The 22,323-nt window shown below is 37.4% G+C and overlaps 1 protein-coding gene across 2 annotated transcripts in view; it reads left to right on the top strand.

Moving 5' to 3' along the window:
* gdpd5.L (glycerophosphodiester phosphodiesterase domain containing 5 L homeolog) overlaps positions 1-17,407 on the top strand; it is a 133,207-nt gene extending 115,800 nt beyond the window's left edge. Inside the window, exons 15-17 of one of the 2 annotated variants that reach the window (XM_041582828.1) lie at positions 275-289; positions 3,866-3,978; positions 13,369-17,407. In XM_041582828.1, the coding sequence (XP_041438762.1) occupies positions 275-289; positions 3,866-3,978; positions 13,369-13,487 (247 nt within the window). In that variant the 3' untranslated portion in view covers positions 13,488-17,407. The remainder of the gene's footprint in view (positions 1-274; positions 290-3,865; positions 3,979-13,368) is intronic. The other variant, XM_041582829.1, reaches the window with a different exon arrangement.
* The last annotated feature ends 4,916 nt before the right edge of the window (positions 17,408-22,323 follow it).

Below are 22,323 nucleotides of genomic sequence, written 5' to 3'. Positions count from 1 at the left end.
AGTAGTTGATCCACACTGGCAATACAAGGGGGTTGTTGTAAAAACACATTGGGGCAAATGAAATATTGAATATATCACATGACAAAGGTTCCTTATATGTTACACACTAGTGAACTAGGTTTCCAGCGCTGCTTCCACTGCTTGTGTAGGGCAGATGGGCTCAATGTGATGACTTATACTAACCTCTCTGCATTTCTGACTTTACATGGATTGCTCTGACCTCTTTGCATGTTCCTCCTTTTCTTCCTCTTTGCTGCATTTTGGCATCTCACAGCTATCATTTGATCAGGTAATTCTGTGACTAACCCCTTCTTTCGGTCTTCCCTTCTCTGTCTGTCTGACTCTTCTTCTCAGTCTAAGAGATCTGTATAATTTATTGCTGGAAATCTCACCATGTCTACTTTGTGTCTGATAACCTTCAACAGAGAGATCCTTGATGACCCCGGTCAATAACAGCATGGGTCTTGCTCCAGTATATCGAAGTAGGACTGTCCAACGTATTTGCTATAGATGATGTTCTAATGGGGTCCCTATAAATATTGACCTGTGAAGCAGTTTCCTCCTGTTAATACCAACTCTAAAGACAACTTTTACAATGCATTTGTAGACCTTTGTGATGGTTATCTAACTAGGGTACTACTAAAGTAAACTTGAATAGCACTGTCATGAAGTTCCTTGCCTTGTTGGGTCCATCCGTGATCTACATGTGCTGTTTAACTCCTTGAAAACATATGTGTTGGGAGACATGTGTTATGTAAGGCAGGTGTTGGAGAATGGGAGGGCACATACTCATGAGAGCAAAGAGTAGAAATCTTTATAGACACTGGTTTCTTAATCTTGCCATTGGACTACAACTCCCAGAACTCTACAACCTATAACAAGGTTTGTGGTAAGCTGAAAGTCCAAAATTATCTGGGCGCCCAAGATTGGGAAACAGGGTCTAAATGGACCATTTATAGCAAGGGATGAATCAAGAGTTGAGTCTCTGGCTCTTGCCATGTCCTTACTGCTCATCAATTTCCTACTTATAAAGTCATGTCTGTCTGTAGCAATCAGGGCAGGGATGACCGGGCCTTTGTTCTGGGCCCTAGCATTAAAGGGGCCACTTTAAGGGGGGCTTAGACAAAAGTACAAAACACATATTATGTTGTGTAGCTATTGATAGATATGTTGCAACATGTGAGGTCTGGCAGGTTGAACATCCTTCCTGTTCTCCCTTGATCCCAATTCCCAATTCTCAGATCCAACTGGGTTTTATGAAGAGGAGGAAGAAGCCCCAGTTCTTAGAAAAATTAAAAATTATATTCTATAATAATTGTTAGAAATGTTTACCATTTGCCTCCGATCTCAACTCTTAAAATAACTTTATTAGCACTTATAGGTGACCATCAATGTTTTAAGCTCTTGTAGGTTCTGTATCAAGCTTGCCAGCCCTCGGCTGTGAGTAGGTGCTGGGAGTTGTGGCCCTGTACATGGGGGCCAGCAGTGGTGTAGCCATACTCCGTTCACATTAATACATTGTGCATCTAAGAGATGTTCCTTGATTCTAAAGAGAAAAATATTGATTGAACTTGTGCTCTTGTGATCATAAGAAACTCCTCCCCCCAGAATCCTCTACTGTCTTCCTCACACTTTGCTCTTAAAGGAACAGTAACACCCAAAAATAAGTGTTTTAAGGGGTGGTTCACTTTTAAGTTAACTTTTAGTATATTGTAGAATTGCTAATTCTAAGCAATTTTTCAATTGGTCTTCATTGTTTTGTTTTTTTTTTTTATAGTTTTTTAATTATTTGCCTTCTACTTCGGACTCTTTCCAGCTATTAAATGGGGGTCATTGACCTCATCTAAAAATACAAATACTCTGTAAGGCTACAAATTAATTGTTATTGCTTCTTTTTATTACTCTTCTTTCTATTCATATTCCAGTCTCTTATTCAAATAAGTGCATGGTTGCTAGGGTAATTTGGACCCTAGCAACCAGATGGCTGAAATTGCAAATTGGAGAGCTGCTGAATAAAAAGCTAAATAACTCAAAAACCACAAATAATAAAACATGAAATTGTCTCAGTATATTACTCTCTACATCATACGGAAAGTTAATTTAAAGGTGAACAACCCCTTTAAAGGAATGACAATATAATGTACTGTTACCCTGTACTGATACAACTGGTGTGTTTGGTTCAGAAGCGCAACTATAGTTTATATAAACAAGCTGCTGTGTAGCCATGGGGGCAGCCATTCAAGCACAGGACACACAGTAGATAACAGATAAGTACTACTATAGTTTATATAAACAAGCTGCTGTGTAGCCATGGGGGCAGCCATTCAAGCACAGGATACACAGTAGATAACAGATAAGTACTACTATAGTTTATATAAACAAGCTGCTTTGTAGCCATGGGGGCAGCCATTCAAGCACAGGATACACAGTAGATAACAGATAAGTACTACTATAGTTTATATAAACAAGTTGCTGTGTAGCCATGGGGGCAGCCATTCATGCACAGGATACACAGTAGATAACAGATAAGTACTACTATAGTTTATATAAACAAGCTGCTGTGTAGCCATGGGGGCAGCCATTCAAGCACAGGATACACAGTAGATAACAGATAAGTACTACTATAGTTTATATAAACAAGCTGCTTTGTAGCCATGGGGGCAGCCATTCAAGCACAGGATACACAGTAGATAACAGATAAGTACTACTATAGTTTATATAAACAAGTTGCTGTGTAGCCATGGGGGCAGCCATTCATGCACAGGATACACAGTAGATAACAGATAAGTACTACTATAGTTTATATAAACAAGCTGCTGTGTAGCCATGGGGGCAGCCATTCAAGCACAGGATACACAGTAGATAATAGATAAGTACTACTATAGTTTATATAAACAAGCTGCTGTGTAGCCATGGGGGCAGCCATTCAAGCACAGGATACACAGTAGATAACAGATAAGTACTACTATAGTTTATATAAACAAGCTGCTGCGTAGCCATGGGGGCAGCCATTCAAGCACAGGATACACAGTAGATAACAGATAAGTACTACTATAGTTTATATAAACAAGTTGCTGTGTAGCCATGGGGGCAGCCATTCATGCACAGGATACACAGTAGATAACAGATAAGTACTACTATAGTTTATATAAACAAGCTGCTGTGTAGCCATGGGGGCAGCCATTCAAGCACAGGATACACAGTAGATAACAGATAAGTACTACTATAGTTTATCAAAAAAAAAGCTGCTTCGGATTTTGATCATTAATCCCCTAAGAGTGCTGCTGCGCTGAAAGCCGACATTAGTCTTTGCTTACGAGATCACTTGAAAATTCAGGGAAACATCAAATAAGTAACTGTTGCAGGGCTGCATTTAAATTAGACTGCTATCAGTGCAGCCATTCTATCCGGGTTCTCAAGACATACTCATGAATTTTCAAGAGATCTGGTAACTCTAAATTAATGTAAATTGCAAAAGTGCTCAGAAGATCACCCAGAGTGTACAGTGCATTCATTCTCTATTTGAGTTTAGGTCTCCCTTTTCAAGGCATGAGCATTTCTACATTGCCTCCTAGGGGGTATAGAGTAGTGTACTGTACCTTGGATCATTTTATTTTTAATAGCTGAAACCCTATGACCCTATGGGGCCCTATGGCTGCACTGACTCTCTGCACCCCTCCTGTAGGTGAATGTGTCAGTCCAGACTGTAGAAGCCAAGCAGTGCCACAATCCTGCCATGTTTAGGAAGGGCAAGACTGAGGTCATAGCACTGCCTGAAATATTCAATAAAAAGAGCCCTGTTATTGTGGCTTATAGTTTGTGTAATGTTCACTGCCCATTGGGGGTATTTCTGTCCTTGTTACAGATGGAGACTTGGCAGTATCCGCACGTATAACCCCGAGCAAATTATGCTGAGCGCCGCCGTGCGCAGGACCAGCCGCGACGTCCGGATCATGAAGGAAAAACTCATCTTTGCAGGTACGGAGGGGTTATCGCACACTCGCATTGCATTGCTTTTTGTGTTTGCATTAGAACATAACCAAATTTACTCATTTTCAAATTCAAGGGGGTCATTTATTAAAGGTCGAGTTGTGTTTTCTCCAAAAGTTCAAGTTTTTCAAAATTAGTTTCACTAAAAAAAAACCTAGAATTTTTCAAGAAAAAAAAAAATCTAAATTCACGACGGTTTATTTTATAAGCTGCAAAGTTGGAAAATACCTGTCAAATTCATGTAAAAGTCAATGGCAGAGGTCCCTTTAACCCAGGGATCCCCAACCTTTTGAAGCCGTGAGCAACATTCAGAACCAAAAGGAGTTGGGGAGCAACACAAGCATGAAAAATGCTCTTGGGGTGCCAAATAAGGGCTGTGATTGGCCATTTAGTAGCCCCTATTTGGATTGTCAACCTACACTGAGTCTCTGTTTGGCAGTACATCTGGTTTTTATACAACCAAAACTTGCCTCCAAGCCTGGAATTCAAAAATAAGCACCTGCTTTGAGGCCACTGGGAGCAACATCCAAGGGGTTGGAGAGCAACATGTTACTCACGAGCTACTGGTTGGGGATCACTGGTTTAACCATTCAAAGATGTTTTTAACCTTCACGATTTAGGGTTTTTTCTTGAAAACTTGATAAATTCAAGGTATTTGAGTTCTTTTTAAGCCTATAAACTCGAAAAATTAGAGGTATGGGAGTTTTTTTCCCAAATGCATTCAATTGAGTTTTTTACATTCAGATATTTTTCATAAATAAGCAAATATTGAATTTCTTTTAAATTGTCAGTTTATTTGAGTTGGAAAAAGCCTCACAATATAAATTTTTTATATAATATAATAAATAACCCCCCCAATGTTTTAAAAATTCAATTGAAAAAAAAAACTAAATTCAACCACATTTTTTTTATTTATTTTTTATTTCTCACTCGCTGCTTGCACTGGAAACAAGCAAAATCTCATTCTTCCACAGTGATTTTTTTTGTTTGTTTTTTTTTACAAATGAGAGGTTTAAAAAACAAGAACAATACAACAGCTTGAACAACATGTTTGAACAACATCAAATTCTTCCAATTAAGAGATGATCTTCCTTTGTTTAGTTGTTCTGCTGATATTTTATATTAACCTTAGGGAATCTAAGAATCCTTAGAATATCTTTATGTGGAGTTCTAAAGTGCAAATATTTTGTAAAAACACTTTAAAATTTAGAAATATCAGGGAATGTCCATTTGTTACATTTACAAAAAAATAAATAAGAATTCTGCCTTTTAAATAGATTTAAAAATCAAGATTAAAAATTTTCATCTTTTTTTTTATTATTTTTTATTGGAGTCCAGCACACATAAATAATTGATTTCACTTCTGTACAGGTACAGTCATGTTGTTTTAAATTTGATATAAGTGCATAACGAATAAAGGATTGGTTTACGTATAGAGGTCTTAAGTGTTCATTTTTAAACATACAAATAAGAACATATGCAAAAACGAAGGCACATTATGTGAAATCTAAAATCTGTTGGGATGGGGTGACGGTGTTTACACTTCCACAATTACCGCCACACCTAAATAAAGTAAGTGCTGGAGAATCATTTTTTTTTTTTTTGCTTGAAAACATTAATAATAAAACAAACAAAGTAATTAAACTAAAATCAAACGTGCCCATTATTTGTCCTAGATGTAAAATATGTGGGAGGCAGATATTGTCTTCGTTAGGTTGAAGTCATACCACGGAGTATAGCGGAAGGTGGACACTATGGGGCAGATTTATCAAGGGTCGAATTTCGAAGTTAAAAATACTTCGAATTTCGACCATCGAATTAAAATACTTCGACTTCGAATATCAAAGTCGAAGTTTTTTTCATCGAATTTTGGGTTCCTGTGGTCGGAGTAAAAACGAACGATCCAACGATTCGAACGATTTTAGCGATTGATCGCATGATTTTATTCGACTTCCAAAAACTGTAAAAAAAGGCATTAGAAGGTCCCCATAAGCACTTCGACAGGTTTAATGGCGAACTATTGAAGTCGAAGTTTTTTTAAAGAGACAGTACTTCGATCATCGAATATTCGAATATTGTAACTATTTTACTTCGAATCGAATTCGAAGTCATAGTATCCTATTCGATGGTCAAAGTGTCCAAAAAATGACTCCGAATTTTGATTTTGTTTTACTTCAAAAATTCCCTCGAATTCACTTCGACCCTTGATAAATCTGCCCCTATGAGTCTGATATCAGGAGGGAGGCTTAAAATATATGTGGTCCAGGTGTTAAAAAATCTATCGGTTTGGACAGTTTTACTTAAAGTGGACCTGTCACCCAGACACAAAAATCTGTATAATAAAAGTCCTTTTCAAATTAAACATGAAATCCAATTTCTGTTTTGTATTAAAGCATTCATAGCTATTGTAAGCTCATTTAAACATCTCAGCTGTCAATCAAATATTACCTGTCCCTCCTCCTTAGGCAGACAATTACTTTCACTTTCCATTCAGCACTTTATAGATGTCACTGCTCTCCCCACATTCCCCCAATCTCTTCACCATTTAATTGTGTAACCAGGACATGGGGATGGACATCAGGTCCCCCATTCTGGTGCACAAACAAGATTCTGAGATGATACAAGTCTTGTCTTAATAACAATGTCCACACAATGGCTCCTGCCTGCTTGTTATAATTATGAATTCCCAGACTGATGGAAACAAGATTCAAATAATTTATATAGTGTAATTAAAGTTCATTTTGCTTGACTGATGCGATAAAATAGGATTATGAATAATTTTTTTATTATCTTTAAAATTAGCCCCTTTATTGGAGCTCCCTATAGATGTTCTCTGGTCCTTGTCTGTGTTTCAAATAAGGGCGTGTCCTAATGGTCCCTGCCAGAAGCACAGTAGGAGGGGGACAGCCAATCACAGCCCTGCAGTCACACAAGCAAATACAGGTGTCAGTTCCTTATCAGGTCCTGCTAGCTGCTGATTGGTTCTTGTCCTACAGTGCAGTGAGCTGAATGCTGCCCGCTCCCCTGCACAGCCTGGGAATTCAGGGACAGGAAGTGGAAGAGAAGGGAGGGATTATTAGGGTTTTTGCAGAAATATTCAATAAATCCGCCTGAAACACAAGTTTTTTAAACACAAGTCTTCTATATCTAAATGAGTATAATGCACTAGTACATTCTTATTTTTTACACAAAATGTCTTCTTTAAGGAGGCTTCCAACCAGTCCATGTGAAACAGAAAATCTTGTTTATTCTTAACTAAGTTCATAGATGGTGGGGTAGGGGAAAGCTATTCCTGCAATATGGCTTTTCTGGTTGCTGCAGCTAATCTTTCTGCTAATGCTTTGTTAGCTTTAGCAAAATTAAAGGGACACAGTGAATATCTAAACAGAGCCCACTCTGTATTGGGCTGGAATCTTTGTTTGTTTAGTGAGTGCCAGTATTTGTGCACTTCTAGCCAAAATGCGTTAATAATTGGGCCGGACCATATACAGTGTATTAGTGAGGCTTCTGTTCCTCAGCATCTTAGGCATGTTGAATTGGGTAATGTGCCCATTTTAAATTTCTTCAAGGGGTAATAGTTGTAAAGCCATAATCTGGTATTGACTAGATGGTATTATTCTCATAGAATGGGAGTGAAATTTAATGACGATGTGGTCATGGTTATTTTAGCTTCTAACCATTTTTTTTTTACATTTCCCCCCACCCCAAATAAAGTTTCTAAATATTTTGTTTATTAGTTTTTGGTCTGATTGTTTTAAATAGTAGGGTAACATCTGGATTTCATATAACCGCTTGGGAAAATATATAATTTTGATAAGGTATGCTCTTCCCAAAAACAAGAGATCTATAGTCTTCCAGTTTGCTAGGTCACTCTGGATATTGGATATGGTTTGGCTTAGGTTTTATTTTTAGGTATCTGTGTGATGGTTTGTGAATTTAATGCCGAAATAGGTAATGTGGGGTTGTGCTTTTTTGAAGGGGATGTCTTGTGTCTAAACTGCATGTACAGTATATTTTAGCTTAATGACTTCTGATTTGTCATAGTTTATTTTTAAGCCTGAGAAGGTGGCATTTCTGTTGATAGTTTCCATAATTGCATGGATGTGAGAATTTGGTTTGTTTATGAATAGCAGGCTATTATCTGCTAATGCTATTATTTTGTATTGTGTTTGTCCTATGGTAAGACATTGAAATGTGTGGTTTTGGGCTAAGTGCCGGAGTAATGGGTCTAATGCTATGTTAATGAAAAGAGGGGACAGAGGGCAGCCTTGTCTGGTGCTTTTTCTTATAGGGAACCTATCAGAATTTATGTTGTTCACTATGAGAAAGGCTGATGGAGAAGTGTATAGGTTACGAAAAAGTTTCAATAATTTGTGACCAAAGTGTTGAAATTTGAGTAATCTGAGAAGGTGGGTGTGGTATATCCTATCAAATGCTTTTTCTGCATCTAGATTAACTAGTATTCCATGTTTGCATTTTTCTATGTTGTGTATAAATATTGAGGCTAGGATCTGGTGGGTAGCTTTTACTAAAACCTAAAAACTTTTTGGATTGGGGAAAAGATTCTAGGTAAGATTAGTTGTTATCTATCTGCCATGATTTTTGAGAGTAGCTTTTAATCTTGGTTTAAGAGAGAGATAGGTCGGTAGGATTGTGTATTAGTGTGGTCTCTATCTTTTTTTGGAAAGAGAATAATTTGCACTTCATTTGCTTCTCGCCATAATGGAAGAACTTGGAGAGTTTTGTTGAAGAGTGTATGTAATGTGGTGATGATATCTGGTGCTAAGATTTTGTAAAATCCAACGCTAAGGCCACCTGGGCCCGGGGATTTGCCTAGTTTGAAAATGTTTCTTTAGAGGAAAACTCGATTCGGATTCGATTCAAATTTTTAGGTTGGGACTATTCGATCGAATATAAGACGTTTGTCCTCCCATTCGAGTTTTGAGTACATTCTAATTTAGTAAAAAAAAATCACATAAATTTTAAATTCGACAATTGAAAAATAACCCCCTAAAATTAAACATTTGGGGGCAAATTCACTAAGATCCGAAGTTGCGCCAGCGACAGCTTTGCCACACTTCGCCAGGCGTAGTTTTGCCAGCGCTACTCAAATTCACTCAAATGTGAAGTTGTGCTCAGGGAGGCGAACGGTAGCAAACTTGCGCAACGTTACTTCGTCAGGCAGAGCGAAGTTACGCTAGCGATGCCTATTTTGCAATTTTGTGAAGTTAAAATATAATGGACGTATATGCTCCAGCAACTATATTGCACTACACAAGCCCAGGAAACCTTTAAAAAAATAAAGGTGTTCTATTGCCCTATTCATGTGCCCAATGTATCGTTGACTTGCCATATGTTAGGAAATATAGGGGGGAAGGAGGTTACCCCCAAAAAAATTTACGCTATTTTTCATACTATCGCCCTTAAAAAAGTAAGGGACTATCTACTCTATTGCACTTCGTCTGGTCTGACCTGGCGAAGTAAAGTCTGGCGCAAGAGGTAACATTCAGTAAAATGCGCAAGTTAGTGAATTAGCGTAGTTACGTCCCTTCGCCATAGCGAAGTAACAAAATGACGTCACCCTGACGAATTTGCTCTAGCGTCAACCGATTCGCGCTTTAGTAAATTTGCCCCTTGGAGTGTTGTTTTACTTATGTAGAATATTGAAAAAAATATTTTTCATTGGTTTTCATTTAAACATACAAGAAGTCATGTTTTAATGCCGCTAGGTAAGCTATTCTACATATGTATTATAGTTTTCAAAATTTTGATTTATCAACAACATGTTTTGGATTCAATACCCTTTATCAAGTGAATAAGGACCATTAACACGTGTTAATGGTCCTTATTCACTTGATAAAGGTTACTGACCACCAACCCCCTCTCCTATTTGATTCAATCAAATACAATGTTACTTCGATTTGTACTATTCAAATTAGAACGAAAACAGCCTATTCACCTGAAAAAACTCCTGTTTTTTTTTTTAATACATTTCGGTTGGTCTTTTTTTATTCGAATTTCCTAGTTTTTTTTATTCGAAAATTCGACCCTTGATAAATCTGCCCCCTAGTATCTGCCTTGTTTGTCCTTGAGTGTTTTTATAACCTGTGATTTATTAAATGTGGTAACAACTGCTCTAGATTTGTTAGTATATGAGACCTCTATACAGTGGTTCAACCAGTAAGCTTTAAGACTGTTACGGTCTCCCACCCTCCAATGATGTTTCAGCTTTTTAAAGTCATGTCTTTGAGATTAAAAGTAAATTTAAAAAATATATCTTTGTAAAGTCATAATTTTGAGAATAAACATTAAAATGTCCCCCCCCTTTTTATTTTAAAGACATCGATTTAGAGATTATGGGGTAGGTTTATTAAGTTCAATATGTTTTTTCCCACTAACAAAATTCAGTCAAAAATCTATTTTTTTTAATTTTTTTTATTAAACTACTTTTTTTTACTTTTTTTTTTTTTTAAAAAAAATCGAATTTGTCAAGATTTATGATACCCCAACTCTGGAAATAGCCTGAATCATGTCGAGCTCATGTAGAAGTCAGTGGCAGAGGTCCCTTGAACCATTTGAAGATGTTAATAACCTTCATGATGTTTGAGGTTTTTTTCAGAGCGTTCCGCTCGATAAGTCGAACTATTTGTGTTTTTCCCATGGAAAACTCGATCCATTCGAGTTGTTAACCCCACACACACTGGTTAGAGTTTCTTAAGTTAGAAACCATTCAAGTTGTGAGTTCACTCAAATTAGACCTTTGATAAAGAACCCCCTAAGTGGCAGATCAAAATGGGAAATTAGAGCTCACCATAGAAAAACTCATCCAGTTTCTATTTATTCCTATGGGAAGGAAGTGTATTGATCAAATGGTGAACTCTAACTTTCATCCATTGATAAATACCTCATAAAATCCCATAGGATTGAATAGATGGTGGGTGAGTTTTTTTGCAATGAGCTCTGATCCCACATTTTTATAAATCTGCCCCTAAATGTAATATTTTCTGATTCAGTCATAACATTTACATTTTATTTTTTGTTCAAAACTGTGCCGTAATGTTGACATTATGGGGCAGATTTATTAATGTTTGAATGTTAAATTAGAATTTTCAAAAAAGATTTTGGTCTAAATTCAAATTTGAAATCACCAACTCGAATTTTACACCTCAACCCTGGAAACAGTTCTATTTCAAATATTTGCCATCTAAAACCTGCCAAGTTTATTTACAAGTCAATGGTCTGTTGAACCATTTGAAGATGTTTCTTTAGAGGAAAACTCGGATTTGGATTCGATTAAAATTTTTGGTTTGGGACTATTTGATCAAATATTAGACGTTTGTCCTCCCATTTGAGTTTTGAGTACATTCTAAATTATTAGAGTAAAAAAAATTCACATAAATTTTAAATTCGACCATTAATAAATAACCCCCTAAAATTAAACATTTGGGGGCAGATTTATCAAGGGTCGAATTTCGAAGTGGTATATTCTTCGAAATTTCACCATCGAATTGCATTACTTCGACTTTGTCTTTTTTATCGAATTTAGCCGTTTTCGGTTGAAGTCAAAGCTTTCGACCGTACGATGAAATCCTTTGGGTCAAACGATTTCATTGATCGATCGAACGATTTTACTTCGACTTCTAAAAACTTAGCCAAATGTTAGCTATAGGTTCTAGAAGGTCCCCATAGGCTGACATTGCATTTCGGCAGGTTTAAGGTGGTGAAGTGTCGAAGTCGAACTTTTTCAAAGAGACAGAACTTCGATTTTCGAAGTAGAATTTTTTTACTTGAATCGAAGTCGAATTTAGGCCTATTCGATGGTCGAAGTACCCAAAAATTAGTTCAAAATTCTACATTTTTACATTCGAAAATTCACTTCGACCCTTAGTAAATCTGCCCCTTGGAGTGTTGTTTTACGTATGTAGAATTGAAAAAAATAGTTTCATTGGTTTTCATTTAAACATACAAGAAGTCACATTTTAATGCCATTAGGTAAGCTATTCTACATATGTATTATAATTTTAAAAATTTCGATTTTTAGGGGGGTATTTACGAAAACTCAAATTTATCTAATTTTTTTTTTTTTTATTAAAACAAAGTTGGCCTAACTCCCATCCATGAATTTAACTAATTTTTTAAATAATAAGCTCTAAAAAGTCAGTGCAGGGAAAAGTCTCGATACAATTGTACTAAAATTTGGATCATACAAGTTTAAGGATTTTTTCGAGTCACATGAAAACCTTGGCTTTTTTTTGATTATCCAGCGCAGATCACAGTGTCAAGAAACCTATTTAGGGTCATCTGCCATTAACTTCTACACAACCTCTACAGCTTTTAGCTAGAGTATTTTTCAATTCAGATTCTTAGCGGTTTTGGGGTATAATAATCTCTAAAAATTCTAGTTTTTTTCCCTCTAAATATTCAACTTATCCCCTTTAAAAACTTGTCAAGAAAAAAAATCGAAGTTTAATAAATAGGCCCCTAAACGTCAATATTATGGCAGAGTTTTGAACTCTAAATTCAAAACTGTTGAATTGAGTTTGTTGAAATTTTTACTTTTAATCTTAAAACGAATACTTGGAAATTTATATTTTTTAGACAAGTTTAAAACTTAACATTATTCAAAAAATATATTTTTTGGGTTTCATTTAAAGTTCTTAATTTGTCAAAAAAAAATCTTAATTTCCAAGTCATTGTTTTAAGATTAAATTTCCACTTTTCTACTTCTCTTTTTTTTTTCTTATCATATTTTACCAGAAACAAACTCGGGCTGACTCTCATTTATGAATTTGGCTAATTTACTAATAATGAAACTTGAAAAAATCAGGTAAAATTTATCCCGTTTTCGAGAGAAAACTATCATCAAGTATCCCAAAACACCTGAAAATATTGAAGGCAAAAAAATTTGTCAAAAAGCCCAAAGAATTCTAGCAATTCGGGGAAAAGCCCAAAAAATTTGAGGGGTTCGAGTTTTTCCACGATCCGTTTTAAATAAATAAATAAGCTAAAATCAGGCATTGGAGTTTGGTTGTGTTTTTTTTTTTTTTTTAAATAAAATATGAGATAAATTTGGATTTTAGTAAATAACCCCCTATATCTCTTAAAATTGTAGGATTTCCCCTCTAAAAAAAATTTCTAGAAACTAGAATTTTTAATGAAACCAAAATTTGACCTTTAATAAATTGACCCCAAAATTTCAACAAAGTGATAGATTTTAATTTAGAATTCAAAACTCTGCACCTTTTTTTATTGCCCCTGTGCTCTTCAATAAGGGAGAGCTTTTCCTATTTTTATTAAGATTTCATGAACACAAGAAGACATTTTTTTTTTTCCAGAAAAGTTAAAAATTGTACTTTTTCTTTCTGCCTTTCTTTTCAGAGATAAACAACAGCATGGACACTGCAGATGATCTTTCGCTTTGTTCTGAAAACCGATATGATGGGTTCTCCAACACCGCGGTTACCCCTTCGACAGACGCTAAGCTGCATGCGAGCTAAGGACAGAGGGAAGAAAAAATATCAAATGAACCATCTCTTTTTTTTATAAAGAAATTTGGAAACTCTCCCTGGGCTGATGATTTTTTTTTTTTCTTCCAAGACAAAGATATTTTACGGGACTACTTTATTGGATTGGATTTTTTGTTTATTTTTGCTATTATTATTATTATTTTTTTTTGGTTGTATAATTGGGACTGTGATAATGTACATATGTAGAAAATTTGACCCTGTTTTTGTGTGTGAGTGTTTTTGTGAGTAGAACGCAAGCTAGAAAATTCCTCTCCCTTGGAGGGAGAACGTTGAATGGCTCAGCCTTGACTCCTTTTCTCTGGGCACATGTACTAGGTGCAACTATAAGGGAACATCAGGGGGTTTGTAGCGGACATCAAGATATGGCTATGGTCACTTCTCATTGACAACCTGTGGAATGAAAAGCTCTTGATTGGCTATTGTTGACCAGAAATGTACTGTTGAGCAGTTCCTGGAAATAATTGTGGATGTTTGACTACTCAGGGTGTTAACAACTTGCAATCTGCACTCATTACTATGCCTGGTGTGCCACAGGGTTATTAACTTAACCAGCAGATTTTCTGGTGGGTCTCATATTTTAGGCAGAAATTGTTCTCAGATAATGAATTGCAGACACTAATTTTGCATTCATCTAGCAATGTAGTGCAATGTTACCCCTGCCTTGAGCATTAGTGGTATAGTCTATGAACTATGCTGGGTTAGCAGATTGGGGTATATTCTTTGTGCCAGCCCATGGATAATGGACACCTGTATTGGGACTGGAAGACTTGCTTGGGTTGCCTCATGCCGCCATCAATTTGAAAACAACTATGACGCCACTAAGTGCATTGTTTATGCACATGGTCAGAACGTGGTCTCTATCAAGGATAAAAGATGTAGCTGTTTGCTCCATCACTGTGAAACTTGCATCCAGGGAGCACTTAATTACATATGAAGAATGTGGGTATTAAGGGCAAAGATGTGTACAACATTTTTACTACAATACGTTACACTACTACATGTGACCTCAGCCTTGGAGAAGATGACCTGTTTTGAAGACATTTATTGAAAGTTAATATGGCTTGAAATCCCTCTGTATCAGCAGTTCCCAAGATCCCCCCTTGGGGTTGTATAATTCCTAAGACGGCTCAGTCTGAAGGTCAGTTATGGTGAGGTTTTAGGTGAATTTTTCTAATGAACAATAGCCGTTTTCCTATATCATCTTGTGATGGGGTACGTGAGGTCCTAGCTATTGCCTGGGCCTCCAAAGAAGCTTGAACCGAAAAAGTCCAACAACCACTAACTGCTCTATGGCCATTCTGCAGCCACCAAGACTGCTCTCTATATTATTCTAATATTAAATTATTACACCCCCCTCAACTTGCTCCATTTTTATAATAAAAAATGGAGGCTCTCAATCTAGTGATGACACAAAATACTTAATTATCATCTTAATTATCATAATGCTTAAAATTCCACACAACCATCCGTTATGTTTACATGGGTTGGTCTCCTCACTAACCACTACAGTTTTGAGAACTAGTTTCATGAATGGGCCCATGGTACTTGTTTTAGTTATGGTCATTCAGATATTGTAAATCCTGCGTAATGTGAAGATCATCAGAGGGAAAACAAATTATAAATTAGCTACAGAAATCACTGTAGGAAAGTGTTTGGGTTGTCCTGCAGTTAGTAAGTGGCAATGTCAGACCTTTCCATCCAGTTCTTGGAAGTTCTTCTGTTTGCTTTGGTTAGTCAATTTAGTCTATAGAGCTTCATACTCCACTGTGTGTGGTCGTATCATAATGATAAACTTTAGGCTTGTGCCATGCTTGAGTCAAAAGTGCATGCGTTGTGTCTACAGAGCAGATCTGGTCATTAACCTCATCTGGTGGGAATTGGTACTGCAAGTAAAAGAATTGTTTTTTTTTTGACTACCATAACATTTGAATGAGGAGGACTCTAAAACCACCACCTTTACCTCCGTTACCCTTTGTTTATAGTGAAGGTCACCAACAGGTTTATTGTGTTCTTACATGTTCTGTTTATATCCAGACCAAGAATTTTTCTGATTCTGTGGAACAGTTGGCCATTTCCAACCATAGGAATGGTGATTCAGGTAGCCTGAATAGTATTAAGTGTAATAAACATTCATCATTTTAGAATGAAGCCTGCCCTATATATTTAAGTTCTTCATTGTTGCCCACTAGGGATGGGCGAATTTGACCAGTTTCGTTACGCCAAAAATCTGCCGCCGTCGAAATGTCGCCAATGCCCATTAAAGTCTATGGGCGTCAAAAACATTTTGTCGCGCAGTGAATTTTTTTTTTGTCGAACGCCGCCATACAAGTCTTATTTTTGCGGTGAAACAAGCCGAAAAAATCGCCCATCCCTATTGCCCACATCCAGATACTTCACCCTACCAGGTGTCCTAGTAAAGTCTACCTCACTCACAGTGGTATAATGGATGCACCTCTCACTAGTAGTAGTCCTTATGTTGCACTGGTGATTTTGCCAGTCCCATTCCTATCACAAATAGAACCCAACGTGAATGGCCTAGTTGTATGTGGTGCCATGTGTTGTTTGATATTGTCTTTGGATCTTGACCTACTCTACCTTCTCTTGCCCTACTGTTTTCCTGTCCTGTCCTGCCCTTCATAATCCTTTTCTCCAGCTCCCACTTTTCACTTTTTCGAATATCTGCTAATGCTAATCCATTATCCCTTCCTGCTAACTGGGTTGGTCACTTTTTATCACAACTCTTTGTGCACCATGAAAAAAATGAGGAAACTCACTCAAACAATTGGCATTTCTTACACTTTGTCATTTTCTAAACAATGTGACTAACAGCAGGCGGCTTTATTTCTATCAGAGGAAGAATCATCCGTAGGGGTCACTGCTGAACTTTGAATGCTGAACATGAATGCAGAGATTTCTGGTTATAGCTGGAAATTTTTTAATATGAAATGTAATTAGAAATTTGACAATTTTATTAAACAAATATTAAAACAGTTTTAACTTTTTATTTAAACATTTTTGGTACAAATTATGTCTCAGCCCATCCACCCTAATTTTTTTTTTCCATTTGATAAACTTTTTTTTTGGCCACTACAGTCTCCGGAAAAAAAACAAGCGGAGCATCTCTCTGCATCAATCTTTTTCCAGGCCAATTCCATGGCAGATACTGATGAAGAATACATATGTAGAACAGATGTTTAAGAAATTCTGTAAATGACCTTGGAGCAGATTCGACGGAACTTTGTATAAATGTTCCTCTCGAGACAAGTAGATACCTATTCCTTAGGCATTCATAGCTCCAATCCAATGTGAAATCTCACTACTAAATAAATCTCACATGGTTTTCCTACAGTCTGTCCCATATAACAATGGACCCCAGAATGAAAAGATCTCCATCTTAAAGTTACTGGGAAAAAAGGTGCTATTTATACTTTTTGGTGGCAAAATTTTGACCTGCATATGTGGTGTGCTTTTGATTTGGTTATTTGACATTTTGTGGTATTTCCAGGACCCTTGGGTATGTGTTGAACCAGCAATGGTATAGAGCTGGGCCTCCATACTATAGTCATCCATCTATTGATGAAAAATAAGTGGATTTTCCACTTTACTTTGGTGCTGAGTTTGCACATATTGTTGATAATAAATACTCTAAGGACCAGACTGTGGTGGCAACTAGCCGGAATGGGTTCATGTTAATGGGGCATTGAATATTTATAATTTGTCTTGGCATTCCAGCCAAAAAAGTGGCGTTCCCCGTAGTACCAAGCTATGAAATGGTCGTCCCTCCAAAGCTTTATCTACAGTATTCATTCTTGTCTTGTTTAGTTAGGTTGCGTGAGAGACCATGTACATGTAACTGGATTTTATTTGGAAATAAATGAGTTTCATATGTTTTCCTATTGTCTCCATTTCTTCTACCTCAGTGGTGTAACTTAGAAGTTTTCTAGGTCAACCCTCCAAAGGGTTCATAAACGTTCAAGCAACACTGCATCTGGTTTGTGGCCACTGGGAGAGTGAATTTTTTTTTTAGATATGTAAAATTTGGGGTTGTATTTGGTTCAGCCAGAATCAGAATCCTGCTAATTATACCTGGTCTATTACTAGGGATGCACTGAATCCACTATTTTGGATTCGGGCGAACCCCCAAATCCTTCGCGAAAGATTCGGCCAAATACCGAACCGAGTCCTAATTTGCATATGCTGGATTCGGTGCATCCCTATCTATTACCATCCAAAACCAACCAGGAGAGCCTCCATGCCAAGACCAATTAAAATCAAACATTGAGGCTCGACAGTGTAAGTTAGACTGTGTAAGTTAGATCCAGAGGTCGATATCCTTTAGCTCCCCAAGGGCTTGACCATTGGATAGCTATCTTTTTCGGGGGGTGACATTGGTCATCATATCATATCATATTGAGATACCAATTTAGGATTAGTAAACCTATACAATTATGGCAATATGTTTAAAGGAGAACTAAATGCTAAAAAATGAATATGGTTAGAAATACCATATATATATATTATATACTGAACTTACTGGAACAATGTAAAGGCTCAGCGTCTCTTTAGTAGTGTAGGGGACTGATATATATTTTCTCATGTATTGTGTAATCCACTAACGTTTTTTTCACTGAAGGGCCCCTCGGTTATGGAGAGAGTAATTCTGCTCTTCTCTGTCAATGTATGACCCTTAGCTTTACCTAGTTTAACCACAAGGTGGTAGTGTGTTAAGATGAGTGTGTAAGGCCAATGGGCTAGACAATACCCACCTGGGTTCCACTCAGAGCAGTTCCAAGAGAAGGAAAGAGATCTCTGGGTGGACTGAACGATATTCCTTTTTACATGTTCTATAAGGGAGGATGTTCTGCTTTCAGTCCTGTTTGTGAGTATGTACTGACTTATCAATGATTGTGACCTGTGTTATCTCAGTGATCTCCTTTGTGCCTTTGTTATAAGTTGTGGGTTTACTTCAGTTATAAGAACCACTGGTACCCAGTATTGTGAAATACTAAAGATTGCCATTGCACAACACACTGCCTCAACACGGTTGTGAAGGCCCACACCGGAGAATGTGCTGGGAATCGGCAGAAAAGAAGATGAGCAACTGGGGCATCTTCACTGAATTTCACTGAGATTTTACCATCTAAAAGGCTATGGTCAGGGGTATAACTACAGAGAAAGCAGACCCTGAGGCTGGAGGGGGGTCCAGGAGGTATAGGTGGCCTCAGGAGGCCATAATTAACTAGCAATTTCATTATAAATTGGTAAAAAAGGCCAACTTCTGGATATTTTGGGGGCCTTCAAATATATTTGCTGTGGGGCCCAGTAACATCTAGTTACACCACTGGCTGAGGTGCCTGGGGCTGGAAGAGAATCCCAAACGTAAGACTATTGAGCTTTGACTCTCCTTTATAGAGGCCCGGATCCAAATGCGTATGTTTTAAACTTGGGATATTAGAATAAATGCAAAAACCCTAATTAGTGAAAGTTCTGGCCACAGGTCTTCTGTATTCCACTTTTTTGCTTTTAAAATTTCCCTTTTAGAATATAGTATAACAAGTCTGCAAAATCTCTGTCGAAACATGTAAGCGCTTGCACTCAACAAGAACGTCTATGTACATTAGATGGCATTTACAAAGACAGCCTTACACGTTTCATGCCTGCCTGGCACTTAGTCATACACTTTCTTTCTAGAATGGTTCCTGGGTTTTTTTTTCAGATTAGAAATAAACTTAAGGGCTCGAACTTGGATAAATCTGCTCTAACAGTTTTTCCGTTTCCTCTTTTATTTTCTCCATCTTTTCTATTAAAAGTTATATTTCTGGCTGGTTGAAGACAATCTACAATTGTTCCATTTTCTCGAAAAGGGAGAGTTCATTGATACAGAAACGTTTCAAATTGTTAAACCTTTCTCGAAAATTGATCACCTGAAATTTGCGCAAATAAAGCACTTCTTCCATTCCCTGGGAGGTGCTTCCATATTGGGTAGAGACCAGACTCCATACGAATCCCTGTGCACCACTCACGGGCTTCTTCTACCCCTTCCTTTGTTGACTTATGGGCCTCTGATCTGAACACACACTTTTCAGAAGACCAGCTCAGTGATATTATGACTAAGCTATGTACAGTAGATGCTGTAGAATACAGGAGACCAATTACAAAATAGTTTCAAGATGGTACTTTACCCCAGCCAGACTGAAACACATCTACCAAAACACCACTGATTCTGGAGATGCGGTATAGAAAAAGGCTCCTTATTGCACATATTTTGGACCTGCCCACTTATTAAGCCTTACTGGAATGGGGAGAAGCCATACATTAAATCTTAAACTTTGATATCCCGGATGACCCAGCATATGTTTTATTATTCCATATTGACAAATCACTTGGGGGCAGATTTATCAAGGGTCGAAGTGAATTCGAGGGAATTTTCGGAGTAAAAAAATTTGAACATTCGAAGTCATTTTTAGAATACTACGACTTCGAATTTACTTCGAATTCGACTTGAAGTAAAATAGTTTGAATATTCGATAATAGAAGTACTGTCTCTTTAAAAAAACTTCGACTTCAGTCGTTCGCCAAATTAAACCTGCCCACGTGCTATGTTAGCCTATGGGGACCTTCTAATGCATCTAAAGTCTTTACACATCGAAGTAAAATCGTTCAATCGTACACTAAAATCGTTAGAGTCGAACGATTTAATCGTTCGATCGAACAATTTTACTTTGATAATTCGATGACCAAAAAAAATCCTATTAATTCGATGGCCGAGAAATACTTTTAATTCGATGGTCGAATTTCGAAGTATTTTTTACTTTGAAATTCGACCCTTGATAAATCTGCCCCTATGTGTTTTTATGTCGACAATTGAGCCTCACTTACTCAACGCTGCCAATTTGATGATGGGCGAATTTTTTCTCCTTGTTTCGCGCGGAAATGACGCCCATAGACTTGTATGGCGGTGTGTGTCAAAAAAAAAAAGACGAGGGTCAAAAAAATCTCGCCGTGCGACAAAAAAGTTTTGACGCCCATAGCCTTTAATGGGCGTCAGCGACATTTTGCCGGTGGCGAATTTTTGGCGAAACGAAACCGGTCAAAGTTGCCCATCCCTACTGCCAAACTGTTAGGCCTAGGCCACACGGGAAGATTTCAGGGAGATTAGTCGCCTGGCGACTAATCGCCGCGTCTAATCTCCCTGAATGGATTGCTGGTATCTTGCACCCACTAGCACTAAAGTCGCCTGCAACTATTCACACGTGGTGACATGTTTTTCAAAGTCGCTCGAAATTGCCTCGTGAGGCAATTTTGAGCGACTTTGAAAAACGTATCGCCTTTTTTATTTTATACTCTGCTATTTTGTTAGGATGTTGTTTTGTGATTTCACTATTTCTGACAGACAAGCATAATAATAATATGTCTGATTGCTCTATACACCTATTATACACCTATGTATTATGCCATACACTAACTGATTCAGCTCAAATGCATTTACCGTGACGTTTTAATTGGCGCGTCTGTTCTTTTAATGGTGATGGTTATAAAGGTGTTGTCCGAAGGGGGGCGCTTAAGCTTCTGTATTAGTCACGAAACAAGCTGTATCTCCCCGCCCGCTTGTATATACAATTTTAACATTGATCAATAAAGCCTATTTTTACTTTATATTTGGCTCCACCGCTGATGTTGATCCGGCTACTATCCCTTATACTATGTGCCCATGATGATTTTCAGAACATTTTAGTTTCAGTAACATTCAGTAACATTTTCAGTAACATTTTTCATGCAGCCACCAGGATTCCCAGAAGTCTGGGAATATAAACGAAAACCTGAAATAAATCGGGTTCCCCTAGTGGTCACATACAATCCACAACTTAGGACCCTCAGAAAAATAGCCAGAGATCTACAAGGTAAACTTCATAAGGACGAGAGGCTCAAAAGCATATTCCCAGACTCACCACTCCTAGCGTTCAGCCTCCCAAACTAAAGTCACTAATAACAAGAAGTGCCTTATTGTACCCCACCAAAAATGGAACATACTGTATATACTCGAGTATAAGCCGAGTTTTTCAGCATCCAAAATGTGCTAAAAAAGTCTACCTCGGCTTATACTCGAGTCAGTGGACAGTAGCTGAGATTGCAGTCAATTTTAATCATTCCTATACCAACAGTTCGCTTGGGGAGAGACTGCAATATCACACAGCGCCCTCTGTTGGTTATATGAAAGAATAACAGTGCGCCCTCTGTTGGTTATATGAAAGAATAACAGTGACTGCAATATCACACAGTGCCCTCTGTTGGTTATATGAAAGAATAACAGTGACTGCAATATCACACAGTGCCCTCTGTTGGTTATATGAAAGAATAACAGTGACTGCAATATCACACAGCGCCATCTGTTGGTTATATGAAAGAATAACAGTGCTCTCTCTGTTGATTATATGAAAGAATAACAGTGACTGCAATATCACACAGCGCCCTCTGTTGGTTATATGAAAGAATAACAGTGACTGCAATATCACACAGCGCCCTCTGTTGGTTATATGAAAGAATAACAGTGACTGCAATATCACACAGCGCCATCTGTTGGTTATATGAAAGAATAACAGTGACTGCAATATCACGCAGCGCCATCTGTTGGTTATATGAAAGAATAACAGTGCTCTCTCTGTTGATTATATGAAAGAATAACAGTGACTGCAATATCACACAGCACCCTCTGTTGGTTATATGAAAGAATAACAGTGACTGCAATATCACACAGCGCCCTCTGTTGGTTATATGAAGGAATAACAGTGATGGCAATATCTGTTGG

The sequence above is a fragment of the Xenopus laevis genome, chromosome 2L (assembly GCF_017654675.1).
Source record: "Xenopus laevis strain J_2021 chromosome 2L, Xenopus_laevis_v10.1, whole genome shotgun sequence".
NCBI classification, from domain to species: domain Eukaryota; kingdom Metazoa; phylum Chordata; class Amphibia; order Anura; family Pipidae; genus Xenopus; species Xenopus laevis.
The sequence above is the reverse complement of the archived record's forward strand: the minus strand, read 5'-3'. Positions and strand labels throughout refer to the sequence as shown.